The sequence below is a fragment of the Talpa occidentalis genome, unplaced genomic scaffold (genome assembly GCF_014898055.3).
Source record: "Talpa occidentalis isolate TD23 unplaced genomic scaffold, MPIMG_talOcc4v2.1 talOcc4.14, whole genome shotgun sequence".
Taxonomy (NCBI): domain Eukaryota; kingdom Metazoa; phylum Chordata; class Mammalia; order Eulipotyphla; family Talpidae; genus Talpa; species Talpa occidentalis.
The window spans coordinates 1,511,091-1,526,605 of record NW_023601433.1 but is presented as its reverse complement, the minus strand read 5'-3'; the positions used below and the strand labels follow the sequence as shown (position 1 = coordinate 1,526,605).

Here is a 15,515-nt window from a genome sequence, read left to right as displayed (position 1 = left end):
CGGCCGTGGGCCAGGCGGGGGCGCCCGCGGGCGGGAGCGGCGCCCGGACGCGGCGTGCGCAGGCGCAAAGTGCGCTTCCGTCGCCAGGCAAGCGCCTGCCGGAAGGGCGAGGCTCCTGCGCAGGCGCGGAGGGCGCTTCCGGCGCCGGCGCCCGCCTGGCGGGCATGTGGCGGCTCGGGGGCCGGCTGCGGCAGCTCGAGGCCGGGCGGGGCGCTCGGTTCTCCGGCCGCCTCCCTTCGGCCGCCGCGATGCCGAAGAAGGCGGGCGCGGCGAGCAAGGCCAGTGGCGAGGCGGGGCGCGGGCGGCGCGGGGCGCGGGCGGCCTCTGAGGGCGGCCTCTGAGGGTGGTTGTCGTTTCAGGGCACAGGCCGGAGCGAGGCGCCGGCGCCGCGTCCCCCCGCCGGGCCCGTGGCCGTCGATGCCGGAGGCCGCGTGACCATCGCCGTCCACGCCAAGCCGGGCTCCCGGCGCAACGCCGTGACAGGTGCGGGCGCGGGCGGCGCGCCGGGTCCCTCGCCCGGCGGGTCCGGGGTCCGGGGCCCCCGCGTCGTCCCGCCCGGCCCCTCGTAGACCGAGTCTCCGGGGAAGCCCCAGAAGCGCGGCCGCTCGGCCCCGCGCCACGGCGGGGTCCGCGGAGGGAGGGCGGGACCCCGGGGCCGGCCGGGCCGCGCCCGGGTCTCGGAGCCGCGCTTGGACTCCGCTGCGAATCGCATCGTCACTTTCTGCCGCCGACCCGGGGCACTTCTCAGGCTCTCGTTTCCTCGTTTTTCAAATGGAAAATGATGGTCTTTATAGCGCCAGCGGTTGGGATAAAACCCGTGGAACGTGTTTTTTCCGCCCTCGCAGTCGGTGCTTCCCCGTGTGTGCAGACGCTTGTGAGCCCGGCGTCGCGGGAGCGCGGGGAGGCCCGTCACCCGAGAGGGTCTGGTCTGGGGCTCCCGACAGCAGACCCGGCCACCTGTGCGGCCGCCTCCCTCGCGGCCCCCACAGCATCCTGGGGCACGGGCATCCTCCTCAGTCTCAATTTACCTGTCCGGGATGCTGCCCAGTCAGCAGGGGAGAATGCACAAATGCTTTCCTCCCTGGATTTTTTTTCTGCACTGGCAGGGGCAGATGTATGGTGTGATTACTTCTGTCCACAGTTAAACAGGTGTTAATTGAAAACATACGTCTCAGGAAAATGCAAGCTCTTTTAGAAAACACCCTGACTCAAGAAGAAAAAGAACCCCTTGAGGTTAAATCCTCTGTCTTCATTGCAGATGTGACAGCTGAGGCCGTGGGCGTGGCCATCGCAGCCCCGCCATCCGAGGGAGAGGCTAATGCTGAGCTCTGCCGCTACCTGTCCAAGGTCTTAGAACTCAGGAAGAGTGATGTGGTTTTGGATAAGGTAGGTGTCTCTTTAAATATCTTTTTTTTAAAAAAAAAAAAAAAGATTGATTTATTTATGCATACAAGAGCTGGGGCACAGGCCAGAGATGCGAGGAGTGAGAAGATCCAGCAGAGACAGAGTGGGGAACAGAACAGGCAGACTGACCGAAGCACACTGCTGAGGGGAGCAACGGGAGAGACAGGAGAGGTCTGCTGCGCCATGTGGGTTGCTCCCTGGCTAGCCAGGGATCGAACTCATGCTGCAGAGGCTGTGGATTGCTTCATAGTGCAGTGCTCAACCCCTTGAGCCACCAGGGAGGCCCTCTCTTTAGGTATCTTTAGTGCACAGCAATTGCTTTTTGTTTTCCAAATAATCGCAAAATAAATTTTAATCCTCATATTCATTTAATCACTAAAATCTGACTTCTTCCTATTTAGCACGTATTCCTGTTTCAGGTCTCCTGCAGATGGTCCTGCTGTCCTTGTTCTTTAGTGGCCACATTTCTAGCATTTTCTCCTTTCTGAATATTTTCCTGTACCTGCTTCAGACTTAGCTGACTCAGATCTTCAGTTCTTTACTGAACAGAAACCCTCAGGTGGTCCCTACTGTGTCATCTCCATTACTGAGGCCCCAGGTTACAAATGTTCCCAGAAAGGTGATTTTAGGAAGAAAGGCTCACATGAAGTCATTAATACCACGGGTTTCCAGTGTGGGGTTGCGAGCACAGCTGCAGGAGCTACCAGTGAGGCTCTGACAGCATTAGAAAGCATAGTGTGTTATCCTGCCATGCCTCTTTCATCTTGGTCCAGGGTGGCAAATCTCGTGAAAAAGTGGTGAAGCTTTTGGCCTCCACAACTCCGGAAGAGATCTTGGAGAAGTTGCAAAAGCAAGTTGAAAAAGAATAAAAGCGAGAGATGAAAAATACATCCTGGAGAAGCCGTATTATTGCTAAGAATGAAGAGCTGTTAAACAGGAAGATATATTTATTTTTTGGGGGGGAGATATATTTAAATGTACAGAAGAACATGGGGGAAATATGTACATTTAAATAAGAAAAGGACTTGTAAAGGTGTTGTACATTACATAAATATAGGTTCCAAAACCTCTGAGCCCCGAGCGTCTTGGGTGCATTAGTCGGGCTTCGCCGCACTACAAAGTAACAGAAGCCTGAAGGGGTGCTCACGAACACCTTATTTCGCCCCTTTGGTTTGGTAAAGAGGCTCCTGGTTTCTGGAAGTTGAGCAAATCACTCAGGGTCATGTCTGCAAGAGCCGGTGCCTCCTCAGTGGGTGTTCGCCCTGATTATAAAGCGACACCCCTGGCCCTCGCGCTTGTCTTCTCTGCCTTATAAGTGGCCGTGGAAGACCCGGCACACTGCTGTGGTCGTCTTTATTTTTCAAAATGCTCACCTAAATGCAGAATTGTTTCCTGCATCTTTATAAAACTGTTGAACAGTTTATGAGAAAATACATAACAATCAAGATTTGTGATTTTATGTTTTCTTTTGAGAAATGGTATCCTTGGATGGGAACTGCAGTCATCAAACCTGCTAGTTTTCTAGTTTTTATGAGTCTCCAAAGAGCCTTGAAAGAAGAAGACCTGGAGGCTCTTTTCAGTATTTGTGAAAGCCTGTCAGGAATCATCTACGTTAAAGCTTCAAGGCTAATAAATTGTTTTTAAATATTCAGTGCAAGTTATGGTAATTTGGTAAGGTTAATGCCTTTGCCTGCCTCAGGAGCTGACTTGCACAGTTGTGTGCTTTGCCTAGTACATGAAACATGTGTTGGTAGACAAAACCCACAGGAAGGACCAGCAACAAAAAGATTCTTGATGGTAGAAGAGTTGGAACTGGGCCTCCCTGGTGGCGCAAGGGGTTGGGTGCCGCACTATGGGGCGGTCCGAGGCCTCTGCAGCGTGATTCTGATCCCCGTCCAGCCAGGGAGTGGCCCACATGGCGCGGCGGACCTCTCCTGTCTCACCCGCTGCTCCCCTTGGCAGTGGATTTCAGTGGACTCGCCTGTTCTGTTCCCCACTCTGTCTCTGGTGAATCCTCTCACCCCCTGCATCTCTGGCCTGCCCCGGCTCTTGTACGTATAAATAAATAAATTTTTAAAAAAAGAGAGTTGAAACCACTCACCTGGTACAGCTGTGCCCTGAATGGGGTGGTGGCCCTGAGGTCACATTGTGCCTCCCAGTCATCTGCTCTCAAGAGCTGTTGTTTGCCCATGGCCTTGGCTCGGGAGCTTTCCCTGCCCCTTGGCACTGTCCAGCGTGAGCTCCAGGGCATACTGTGTTCACAGGGACCCCTGGCCCCTGGGTCGCTTTCCCTGACAAGTAGCAGAAACCCAACTCCATCAGGGAGGGATTTTTTTTGCTCGCATCCCTGGAGCCTGGAGGCAGGCTTTACCTGGGGGTGATTCAGCAGCTCGTGGACATCACAAAGGACCCCCCTTTTTTTTTTTAAGACAATGTGACATTTGTGAAAATTTCAAAATAGCTGTTTTAATCTAGCAATTCTACTCGTGACACGACAGCTCTACCTGTGAGGAAACACATGACGAGGAATGCGGTGCTGTGGGTAGGGGCAGGAGGGGCACAAAGCCCATGTGCCTATTTACAGATGCCAAGTCCATGCTGTAGGTTATTGAACTCCAATCGCTAGTTTCTAACCCGTCCCACTGACCTCAGGTGGGGTCTGCTCTGCCACTCGAACACGTATATGTGTGTGTGAAGTACACATGTTTGGTAAAATGAGTTTATGAACATGACATTTCTGGACATCTGTGTGGGTGTGGAAGCAGCGAAGCACATGGAACAGGCCGGGTGGCTGAGTGAGGCTATCCGCCCCTTTCACTGCACTTACTCTGCACACTTACTCTGAAGGAGATGTTTAAAAGAGGAAAGAAAACAAAGGAAAGGAGCTGGGCCTTGGCAATCACACCAGCGTTACCTCATTCAGACTTTAGGGAGTTAAAAGCACCATTTTACAACTGAGGCCAATTTCCAAACAGCCTGTGCTCGAAATTTCAGCTTAACTTTTACATCAACTTTCTTCCATATGTGAAGTGTTTATTTTCTAAGGGTACAACTTCCTCTCCTTTTGCCAATTCACATGTTCACAGGACACAGATCTGTAGCTCTCCCATCCTGCCCCACCTCATGTCAGATGGGTACTAGCCCCATCGCTACGGTGCACTTAAATAAGCTCAGTTACAGGCACTTTCTCAAGGCCACACACCTGGTACCAACAGGCCTACACGCAGCGTCCCGCCCAACGCGCGTGCTGTTCCACACGCTGGTGGGATGAATTCCACTTTTTTTTTTTTTTTTAAAGATAGATTTATTTATTTATACAAGCACTGGGTACAGTCAGAAGCGTGGGAGGGTGAGAGAATTCACCAGAGCCAGAGCAGGAAGAAGGACCAAAGTCCACTGCTGGGGGGAGCAGCGGGTGGCAGGAGAGGTCTGCGCGCCATGTGGGACCCTCGCTGGTGGCCGAGGATCGAACCGGCGCTGCAGAGGCTGCGGGCAGCTTCGCAGCCCAGCACTCAACCACTGCACCATCAGGGGAGGCCCCCACCTGGCATTTCTTAATTATCCTGAAGAATATTTTATTTTCTATCTCCCACGTGAAGCGGAAACCACACGTAGTCCTTCCTGCTGGCTTCTCGCGCCCGGGAGGCAGCCTGACCATGTGTGCTGTTGGCGGAGGGGGCCACGTAGAAATAGCTGTGTCCGCAGGGGCCTCTATCGCCTTTTCAAGCAGGGCTGCCACTTAGGCCACGTGTGCCCCAGGTGGTCAAGCACTGCTGGCAGTCACCTTTCCTCTGAGCTGAGAGGCATCACCTGCTCTGCCTCTGCCCACGTGCCCAAGGGGCGCCCTAATTAGCATCAACAGCCGCACGCAGAGGGCCCTGCTGCTGTCCCTGCCGGTCAGGGCCTTCACTCTGTCAGCTGAGAGGCCCCCAGGCATAGTCAAGCCACCTCGACTCTGGGCTAAATATCCCTGCTGTCAAGACTCACCTACACAGCTGCCTGCGGCCAGGGGGTGCGAGAAACACCTGTTGTTAGTGCTGCTTACACAAGTGACATGACGGTGGGTTGACTAGAGCCTCTAGTCAACATCAGCAGGCGTCACCTGGCAGGACAGCTGTTCAGGAGGGGGCAGGTCTGGAGCAGGGAGTCAGCCGAGACCGAAGGCGGGTTTAGGAAAATGCCTTTCAGGTCCTTGACTTGGATGAAACTGGTCACTCTCTCATTTTAATTTTAATGTAACTTTACTCTTAATGTTAAGCCAAAGAATTTCTCTTCAGCTAGCATGGACAGAAGCTCACCTCAGCACACTAAAGAATGGACCAACAGCCAAAACCAGAGAAATTGCTCCATCTTGTATTCTATTTCATTAAACCCACTGTAAAGATCCACTAAAATGATGTGAAACAGCCATCACTCTGAGAGGGGGGCAGCGTCGCTGAACTTAGAGGAGAAAGCAGCAGTCTGGAGGTGAGAGAGAGAGAGAGAGAGAGAGAGAGAGAGTGTGTGTGTGTGTGTGTGTGTGTGTGTGTGTGTGTGTGTGTGTGTGTGTGTGTGTAGCACTGCAAAGCCAACACACGCTGGGCACCGTGGCAGTGAGGCGTGCGGGGAGAGGGAAGGAGAGCAATGGTGCAGATTTCAGCTCGTGTACAAAGTGGATTCTGACCTGTGTGAGACAGGCTGGGCGCTGCACACGATGACTCTGCTCTGGCCTTCCCCGTAGGGGAACAGCAGCTCTCCTGCCTTGGTTTGCAGTTTTATCCTACAGAACCCTCCAGGATGCTTGTGGAGCTGACTCATCCCCACGGGGTGACAACAAAGGAGCACAGTCACCTTAGAACAGGAGACCCGCTGCCTTCCGCTCTGCTGAGGGTGTCTGCACAGCACAGGGGGCGGAGCCGGGCGGCTGCGGCTGGTGGCTCTGATGTGGAAATACACCCTTACCTAACAAAGCGAAAGCAAGCAATTTCTACTTGAAAATCTTTATTTCTGTGTAAAACGATGAGAACGCCTGCACAGCAAACAAGGAAGAAGCGCGCTGAGTCACAGCACTGTGGCCTGGCGGACAGATCTGAGGTAGAGGCGAGCCAGGAGCCTGCTAGAGCGAGGGCCGAGTTCCAGCAACCACCACATCGCTCAGGGAGGGCTAAGGCTTTCCTGGTCTCAAGTTCCAAAACATTAACAATCCACTCTCTAAAGGCAGACGTGAGGCTGTGACCCACAGAAGACACACACAGACGTGTCGTGTTGACAGTAAATGCTTTTACTAGAAGCCGGAGACAGTGTCAGTAGTAACCGTAGGGTGGCCGCTGGCTGTGGCCGCGGTGTCCGTACTGCTGGGGGTAGTAAGGCTCTTGTCTGGGCTGCGGGCTGTTACCCCAGGACCGTCCGTGCCACTGATTGGATCGATTGTCACTTGGCCACCCCCGTCTGCCATCCCCACCTCTAAACTGTCTGTTATCTTGCAACCTACAACAAAACAGAAAGATTTGTAAACTTCCCTTCAAAAACCACACCCCACAAATCTACCCTGGTGCATTTCACTTCTCAATCGAACATTCCAGAAACAAGACATTTCTCTCTGCAGAATGTTCTAACACCAGTCACTCAGCACTTTCCTCAGGTGAATCCAACCTCCAGGGCAGCGGGCTAAGGTAACTGACCCCACCCACAGGGCCGTTCTGAGCCAGCCGAGACCTCCTAAGCTGCACAGGAGCCCACGGGAGTTTATCCCTCTATTTCAAAATATTAAACAGAAGTAACTTCCATCTTATAAAAGTCTTCCTGAAGCCAAAACAGTCCTTTCTTTATGGATTTCACACAAGGTTGTATCCCAGGACCCGGGAACACCTGCCAGAGCTGACAAGGCCAGGGGAGAGCCAGGACTAGCCCAGTGGGGCGAAAAGCACCCAACCCACAGGCAGGTGTCAAAGCTAGAGGGCAAGGAGTACCCAAGGGGGGCAATTCCTTGAAATTGGCAGGTCTCTGGACCAGAAAGCAGGTCCCCCAATGCTCTCCTGCTCCAGGGGACGGCGGAGAGGGCTGACATGAGGCAACTCAGACGCCTCCCCTGCCTGACCTGCACAGCAGGGAGCACAACAGGCGGCGAGCGACCTAGAAACTGCTGCTGGACTTATAAACCAACACCCCGAGAGCCCTGCAAAGGGCACCCCAGAAAGGAGATGAGCCACTCCTTCACCCGGCTTAAGACCCTGTCTTCCTGTCCAGTTCTTGCAAGGACTCTGCCCGCCCAGGAACCTCCCTGAGTATGTCCCTTTATTCCACCTCCAAATAAACTTGCTTCCATGCCTGCTAAAGACATGGTTGTGAGTTCTCACATCACGGTAAAGGGCCAAGGAATCCCCAAATCCAGGAACCCCCAAAATCCAACAACATGGACAAAACATTAAAGCAGGTATTTACCAGACACCTACTCTGTCAGGCAGTTACTGGACACAAGGTACAGACCACAAGACACTGGCCCCACCCGCACTGGCCTTATGGGCCAGCAGATCCACGCGCCCCCCCAGGCCGGCCCTGCGCTTGCTCTTGGCGGGACACATACCAGTTGCCTCTGTTTCTCTGGTTCCCGCCAGCCTTGCTGTTCCACTCCTCAACGACGGGAGGGTGAGACTGGGCAGCGCGTTTCAGGTAGTCCTGGTACTCTTGGTCATCTTTTGTGTACCTACTGGCAAACATTTCTTCAAAATTTGCAACAGCTTCAGAAGCGTCAGTCATTCCGAAATTCTGTACAATTTTTAACATGTTTCTATTAGAATTTTAAAAAGTAACGGTCTTATTAAATAACGAACAACCAATAAACAATTCTAGGCAGGACATTCACAAACGTCCTTGTGTACTGCTAAACTGAAGAGATTTAAAGATTTTATTTACTTATTTTTGTGTAGAAGAACCGTGGTGCAGGCCAGAGATGCAGGGGGTGAGAGGATTCACCAGAGACAGGGGGGCAGCAGGGAGAGAGGAGAGGTCTGCTGGGCCCTGTGGGTAGCTCCCTGGCCAGAGATGGAGCACAGGCCGCAGCAGTGATGGCGGCGAGACGTAACCCCCAGGCCAGCAGGGAGGCCCCAGACGCCTTAAATCTGTTTTATGACGGTGTCTACTCTACTAAAACTTTAAAACCCAATCTTTCTCCTCTGACATCCTACAATTATTCTTCTTCGGGGATTACTTAGACTTACAATACAGTGTTTGACCAAGAGGTGACACTGGAAGGTGGCTTCTGCATTAGTTTGTCTTTCCTCCAAATCCTGAAAACATGCAAATACTTACAACGCTACCCTCACCCCGAGCTGATTCAGTGACGCCTACTGGGCAGAATCAAGGGGTACCTGGACGCTGCCCCCTTCTGCGCCTCACTCAGCCGCGGCTGCCGCAGGCCCGACCCCCAGTGCTCAAGTCCAAGGTGAGGCTTGACACCAGCTCAGCTCAGGAACGCCGGGCCCGCGCGTCCGCAGGGGTCAGCTGGCCTGCGGCCGCCCCGGCCTAACAGAGGGGCAGTGAGGACCCCGGGACCAGGCAAGCGCCTCGCGACGGCCGCCCCCGCCAGGCCCGCCGGCACCCGAGCACCCGCACCGCGGAGGACGAGGACGCCTCAGCTCCCGCCCCCGCGCCACTCACCCGGGGCTCCGGCGGCCGCGCCGGTCAAGCGTGAGGCCGCTCGGATCTGCGGGGTGAAAAACAAGCACTGAGCCCCCCGAGGCGGCGGGGCCGGGGCCGGCTCCGCGCGGGGGCCCCTCCCGAGGCGCGTTCCCGGCCGGCGGGGGCGAGGCAGCCGGGCGGACCGGGCGCCGCAGGCCCGCGGAGCAGCGATCAGCGGCGCTCGGGCCCCGCGCCCGTCTGCAGCCCCGGCCCGCCCGCGCGCCCGGACCGGGGGACACGCGCGCCCCGCGGCCCACGCCCGCCCGCGCCCCGCGCCGCGGCCCACGCCGCCCACCTCTCCAAGGCAACGAGCCGCCTCCACCGCCGCGCTTCCGCTTCCGGGGCGGGCGGGGCCTCGCGAGATCTCGCGGCGGCGCGGCCGGGGGCGGCGCGTCTGGCGGGGGCGGCGCGCGCGGGCCGCTGCTTCCGGCCGCTGCGCCCGAGGAGCCGCCCCCCCCCCGCGCCTGCGCGCTGAGGCGGCCCGGGCGAGCGGACGCCGCGAGGCCGCCCGGGGCTGGGCGAGGGGGCGCTGGCGGGGCGCGCGGCCGGGCGGGGGCGGCGGGGGGCGCGGGGGGCGGCGGCGCCCCGGGAACGGCCGGGTCCGTCGGAAGCGACCGGCCCGGGGGACGCGCGGCGGCTCGAGCGGCTTCCCGCGCCCGGGTCGGGGCGTCGGGGCGGGGGGCTCGCGGGCCGCCTCGACGCCGCGGGGCGCCCCGGGCGGGACGGGCGGTGACGCCTCAGAGCCGCCGCCCGCCGGGCCCCGCGGGAGGGGACGGGCCGGGAGGGCGCTTGCCAGGTAGCGGGTGTCGCGCCGCCGAGGGCCGGATTTTCCCTTCGGACTCACTTTTGGGGGGCAGTCGGCGCAAGCGTGGCCCTGCCCCCCGCCCCCGCGCCGCCCCGGGGCGGCTGCACCCCTTGCTGGGCGGCGGGAGGGAGGCCCCTGCCGGCCGGCCGCGCTCTGCGCTCTGCGGGACGGGGATGCCCGCGGCCGGCCGAGGCCGCAGAGGTGGCCGGTCCCCGTGTCCGCTGCCCGCGCCCGGCGGCCTCCGGAGCAGGCCTGAGGCCTCAGGCCGCCCTTTGACCGGCCGCGGGGCGCAGAGCAGCAGCAAACCCCGCGGGCTTCCGGCGGCCATCGGTCACCGCCCCTGTCCAGCTCGGCCTGTGACCATTTTTTTGTTTGTTTGTTTAAAAGATTGATTTATTTATACAAGCGCTGGGGTGCAGGCCAGAGGTGGGGGGGGTGAGAGGACTCACCAGAGCCAGAGCGGGGAGCAGAGCAGGCAGAGGGACCGAAGGACACTGCCGAGGGGAGCAGCGGGCGGCAGGAGAGGTCTGCGCGCCATGGGGGACCCTCCTCCGGTGGCCGGGGAGCAGCCGGGGATCGAACCGGCGCCGCAGAGGAAGGGGCAGCTTCACCACCCAGCGCTCAACCGCTGCGCCACCGGGGAGGCCCTAAATAAATAATCTTTTTTTAAAAAAATTTAAAAAAAAAGAATGAAACAGGCCCAAGGTTAAATGACTTAGTCATGAGCTTGGTTGGAAACTGGCCGAGCAGGAGTGGGGTCAAGTCTGATCCTTCAAAAAGTCTTTTTCCTCGAGGAAGTGTGTTTCTCCTTTTCCCTCCGCTGCCACCTCGGGAGCCCCAGGAACCAGCCTCGCTGCTGTCGCCCAGCCCCAGCTTTTCCCCTGCATGACCTCGCAGAGCCCGGAGGCCGCTGCAGCTGCCCGGCCACCTCCCTGTCTCCTAACGGTCCCGGTCAAGAGCAGTGTCCTGCACGTCCATCTCGTGGGCCCCAGCTGCAGAGAAGCTGCACAAGGAGCTTTTAGCTTCCCCTTTGGAGAGCAGGACTCCGAGTAGTACTTGTTCTAAACAAAAACGGGCTTTTAGGGCAGCACGCCGTCTGCCCACCTGCGGCTATGCAGGTGCTTCCTTTCACCAACTCTCCCTCTCAAGGCAGCAGCTCCTGCCTGCCCGTGGCCCGCACCTGCCGGGACTTCTCACTGGCCTCCCTCAGCAGACGCGCCTCTCCTCAAGGCCGCCCGCCTGCAGCCATGCAGGCCTCTCTCAGCAAACCTGTCCCTTTCGGGGCAGCTCTTCCTGCCCGCTGGCGTCTATGCAAGTGTCTTTCCTCTCCTCTCCCTTTTCTAATAAAACTGCTCTTTAAATATTAAAAAAAAAGAAAAAGAAAAACGATTTTAGAAAGACGCTGGGCAGACGGGAAATGCTGCAATTACCGCCTCACTGGTCTATCCCCTCGTGTCGTAGGTGTGTAAAGTCACAGTGGTGGCGTGTAAAGTCACTGGTGGCGCGTGGAAAGGGGTTATCTAGTTGATGCTTTTATTTTCTTTTAACTCCCCAGGAGATGAAATGATTCCTCCAAGGTCTCAAAATTGATGAGTGGCAGGAGTGGCACGGACATTTCTCATTGCTTAAGCAGGTGCCTCGTGAATCCTGTTAGATGCCAGGGTTGTTCTAGGCCCTGAAAGCCCTGGCAAGGGAGGGCGAATGCCCTGCGGATGTGCGCTTACGTGTTAGTGGGGACAGTTGACGTGTAAATACACGGACATGGCGTGCTCTGAAGAAGGAGCTTAAGGCAGGGCCTGACGGGACCGAGCTGTCCCTTGGGGCCCCGCCAGAGTGCATCGTGCCAGAGTGCATCGTGCGTGGCTTTCATCTCGGCCCACTGTCTAATGAGGGGGGGTCCCTCACTTTTCCCTTCCATCGCCGGCATACAAATTACTTGATGTGGTTTTTTTTAAGATTTACTTATTTATGCATATAAGAACTGGGGTACAGGCCAGAGATGCAGGGGGGCAGAGGACTCACCAGAGACAGAGTGGGGGACACAACAGGCAGATGGACTGAAATCCACTGCTGAGGGGAGCCGCGGGGAGACAGGAGAGGTCTGCGGCGCCGCGGTGTGAGCAGCTCCCTGGCTGCCGGGGATCAAACTCGCGCTGCAGAGGCTGCGGACAGCTTCACAGTGCGGCGCTCAACCCCTCGCGCGCCAGCGAGGCCCTCCTTGATGTATTTTTAACACCCATTCCCTGCGGCAGCGAGGGAGGCTCATCTCACGTTTCCAGAGCAGCGCGAACAGCTGAGGGGCTCCTCAACCGCCCGGGGCAGAACAGCGGTGCCCAGAGCGCGAGCGCAAGTGCAGGCTCCCGAGCCCGTCCATCCCTGTGTCGTGTCCGTCAGGCCCCCTCCCCGCCCCGCTCGCCCCCGCCCCAGCCCGGCCGCGGGCGTCCTCCGGAGCGCCGGGCCCAGGGAGAACTCGCGTGACCCTAAGCAAGACCTGAGAACTGACGGCGCTGCCCTCGGTTCTCCTGACCCGGACAGAGCCCTGTCCCCTAAGGCTGCCTTTCTCCTCCGCGGCACGGGGCCTCGCCTCGCTGCTCTGCGCCACAGGGCGAGCGCCAGGCTTCAAGGCTGCGCGTGGTGGGGGCGCCGGCGCGGGCGAAGGGGGATGGCGTGTGCGCGCTGGCGGGACGGGGACATCGATGCTGCGTCCCCAAGTGACGCGCGATCTCCAGGGCGGTGGCGAGAGGCCCGTCCCCGTCGCCGTGGCGCTCAGCGCACGGATTGTTCTCGTCAGGGATGACGGGATCCAGCTCCCGCCGCAGCTTCCTCCCACCAGGGCCTCTGCCCGGGCTGCCCGGGAGCTGCAGACGGTGTTGCCAGTGGCACGGCGTGTGCTGCCAACCGGGAAGAGGCCCCAGAGGGCTGCAGACAAGCGGGCCCCGGGATGTGCAGGCCCCGGGATGTGAATCGGACCGAGTCGGCCGGGCGACGGCCCGCTCCAAAGCCTGGTTGGGCGAAAGGCACTTTCTCTCCTCCCCACGTCTCACACGTCAAGGCCCAGGCGTTGGCATCTAGTGGGAGAGACTCGGGCTCTGCTGGCACAGTGTCTGCCTGTCTCTGTTCCACTTGGCAGGGCCGTCGTCGGCGTCCTCTCCCACCCTCGGTGCCACCGCCCCGCCCGCCCCGCTGCGTCACGCCCGGGCCTGCCCCGCCGTGGCCAGCGTGCGCCCCACTAGAAAGGGCCTCTGGGAATGTGTGACCGTCCAGAGTCCACCCGCCCTCTGCCTCCCTCGAGCGCCTTCCCGCTAGGTCACTTTCCAGAATTTCCTTGCGTGAAGCCATCACCATAGTTTGGGAGCCAGAGCGTTTTCTGAGCCTTGGCAAGTGGCAGGAGTGAGTCGGGTGCTTGCTGCGGGCCTGCCCTGCCGCGGACCTGCCTCTGCTGCCGCCCCACGCGCGAGGCCGCGGCGGTGCTGGCCGTGCTGCGCTGGGCAGAGCCAGCCTCGCCGTGGGCTCGTTGGAAAGGGCGGCTCCCGGAGCCCCACCTAAAACTGTGTGCAGGGCCCAAGCCCCCTCCACGCCAGCGGCTAAGGAGCAGAAAGCCCTGGCGGGGAGGCGAGAGCGGTCGCAGCCCCCCACCCCCGGCTTCTCGCGCGTCTCGCCCCGCCGCCGGCCCTGCTTCTCTCACTTTGTTCCTCGTCCACAGATGAATTGAGGCTCCAGCTGGTTCCCCGCTTCCCACCCCATAGCCACCGTCGGTCCCCCGCCCCGGCAGCCCTCGCTGCCCCTGTCGGGCGGCGCCCTGCTTTCTGGACGCTCCCCCACGTGTTCGTGTCTCTGCTTCCGTGTCTCCCCGGGGCTGCTCCCCCCACCTGCATGTAAACCACCCCGGTTTCTCCAGCCCCAAGACAACTGACACCCGGTCCTGCTCGGGAGAGCTCAGATCGCCTTTCCCCGCGGAGGACACCCCACACCTGCACACGCACGCCCAGCTGTCCGTGGTCAGGTTTCCGCCCGGGACGCGTCGCCCGGCCCCCCCAGAACCTGACCTGGGGCCAAAGTCAGCGTCTCCAAAACCTCCCGTTCGGTTCACGGCTGCACGGCCGCCCCACGCTCACCGCCGCCCTGACCTCGCCCCGGCCACCGCTCCCCTCCGGCCCCTGCTCGGCCCTAAGTGCGAGCGGGCGGGGCCTGCTCGTGCCGGCCGTGTGGGCTCGCTGATGGCTCCGCTACCAGCCCCGAGCGGGCAACCCCGCGTGCACGTCTGCAGCCCCCCTGGCGCGCCCGGATGAGCGCGTCCCGCTCCTGACCCGCGTGTCAGCCTCCCCGGCTCGCTCGGAGCCGGTGTCCCCCCAGATCCCCACAGCAGGAACCCGGCCTCATGCTGGACTCCACCCGCTCGGGCGCACCCCGTCCCACCCCAGGGCCTCCTCCCCGCCACCCAGACACGGCCTGCACCCTCCGCGCGGCGTGGCTGCGGGGGGAGCCGGTTCTGCCTGTGCCCACTCACCCTGAGCCAGCCCCTGGCAGCCGTAGCTCTTGGGAAATAGCTGCCGCCAGGCCGGCCTTGGCCTCTGCAGCGGGAGCTGCTTCCCCTTGGCGCTCCTCGTCCGTTTGCTCATTTTCCAGAGCCAGATGCAAAGCTTCGTCCGCGAGTATTTGGTTCGGTTCAGGTAGAACTCGACAGTCCCCAGAGCCGCCCGGGCCCTGCTGTCCTGCCTCTCACTCCACAGCTTGTGCCGCGCCTGTTGCGGGCTATCTGCCGCGGCGGGTGGAATTATTTTTTTTTAAAGATTTATTTACTTATGCATACAAGAGCTGGGGCGCAGGCCAGAGGTAGGGAGTGGGGTGAGAGGATCCACCAGAGGCAGAGTGGGGAGCGGAACAGGCAGACTGACTGAAACTGAGGGGAGCAGCGGGTGAGACAGGAGAGGTCTGCCGCGCCATGTGGGTAGCTCCCTGGCTGGGGATCGCACTCAGGCTGTGGTGGCTGCGGAAGCTTCACAGTGCTGAGACTTAACCACCAGGGAGGCCCCCGCGGGGCCGGAAGTTTGAAAGTGCAGAGCATAATTACTTCTAGTTGAAGAGTCAAGTGAAGGGGAGCGGGAGCAGCAGGCGTCAAAGTGAAGAGACCTGAGCAGAAAGATGGGCGCAGGGTGAGCCGAGATGGCTGGGGGTGGGGTGTTGGCTTGTGGAGCCCCAGAAGCAGGATCTGTGGGCAGTCTGGGGTGTGGGGAGGGAGGCTGCCCTTCTGCTTGGATATTCTTCAGGGAAAGAGCTCAGGTCTCCCTCCTGCAGCCCTCGGGGCTCAACTCCACCTACCCCCCAGCCCCTCAGGCCCAGGTAACATCGTGCATCATAGTTGGGATGTGAGTTGCCCACCCGGCTCGCCTGGGGAAATGCTTGTCTCTGTGGATTTTGGCTTTTGTTCCACCTTCTGACTCCCCGTGGCAGGCGGGCACCTCCTCCCCCAGGGCAAAGCGTTCTCCCTACCAGGGCTCCCCTCTGCAGAGGGGCCGAGCTCGAGCTCGCGCAGGGTGGGCAGGATGGAGCCCCCAGCGGGACCCAGCTGCTGCTCTGCAGCCCACGCGCGTTCCTGAACGGCAGCGGCAGAGCTGGTTCTCCAGCGCCCGGGACAGGGCTCCGAGGACAG

The 15,515-nt window shown here is 59.7% G+C and overlaps 2 protein-coding genes across 4 annotated transcripts; one reads left to right on the top strand and one right to left on the bottom strand.

The window, feature by feature from the left end:
* The first annotated feature begins 164 nt into the window (after positions 1-164).
* CUNH15orf40 (chromosome unknown C15orf40 homolog) lies at positions 165-5,942 on the top strand. Its single transcript, XM_037511387.2, has 4 exons — positions 165-278; positions 360-483; positions 1,259-1,386; positions 2,178-5,942. Exons 1-4 carry the CDS (start codon positions 165-167, stop codon positions 2,271-2,273), a joined length of 462 nt encoding a protein of 153 aa, XP_037367284.1. The 3' UTR covers positions 2,274-5,942.
* A 408-nt stretch (positions 5,943-6,350) lies between these two features.
* RAMAC (RNA guanine-7 methyltransferase activating subunit) lies at positions 6,351-9,396 on the bottom strand. Of its 3 annotated transcripts, XM_037511426.2 has the most exons (5): positions 9,356-9,396; positions 9,040-9,085; positions 8,601-8,669; positions 7,967-8,148; positions 6,351-6,870 (listed from the first exon to the last, which is right to left on the bottom strand). In XM_037511426.2, exons 4-5 carry the CDS (start codon positions 8,137-8,139, stop codon positions 6,687-6,689), a joined length of 357 nt encoding a protein of 118 aa, XP_037367323.1. In that variant the 5' UTR covers positions 8,140-8,148; positions 8,601-8,669; positions 9,040-9,085; positions 9,356-9,396; the 3' UTR covers positions 6,351-6,686. The 3 variants fall into 3 exon arrangements, with proteins under 3 accessions (XP_037367323.1, XP_054550694.1, XP_054550693.1); XM_054694719.1 differs by lacking the exons at positions 8,601-8,669; positions 9,040-9,085 and having other exon boundaries at positions 9,356-9,376; XM_054694718.1 differs by lacking the exons at positions 8,601-8,669; positions 9,356-9,396 and having other exon boundaries at positions 9,040-9,136.
* Between the last annotated feature and the right edge of the window lie 6,119 nt (positions 9,397-15,515).

What these genes read in the sequence shown, in the direction of transcription:
- CUNH15orf40 (XM_037511387.2), top strand. Translation starts at nt 165, where the DNA reads ATGTGGCGGCTCGGGGGCCGGCTGCGGCAGCTCGAGGCCGGGCGGGGC. An exon ending in AGGCGGGCGCGGCGAGCAAG is followed by an intron (nt 279 to 359) that starts GCCAGTGGCGAG and finishes TTGTCGTTTCAG; the next exon opens with GGCACAGGCCGGAGCGAGGC. An exon ending in GTGATGTGGTTTTGGATAAG is followed by an intron (nt 1,387 to 2,177) that starts GTAGGTGTCTCT and finishes ATCTTGGTCCAG; the next exon opens with GGTGGCAAATCTCGTGAAAA.
- RAMAC (XM_037511426.2), bottom strand. Translation starts at nt 8,139, where the DNA reads ATGACTGACGCTTCTGAAGCTGTTGCAAATTTTGAAGAAATGTTTGCC. An exon ending in CAGAGAAACAGAGGCAACTG is followed by an intron (nt 6,871 to 7,966) that starts GTATGTGTCCCG and finishes GTTTTGTTGTAG; the next exon opens with GTTGCAAGATAACAGACAGT.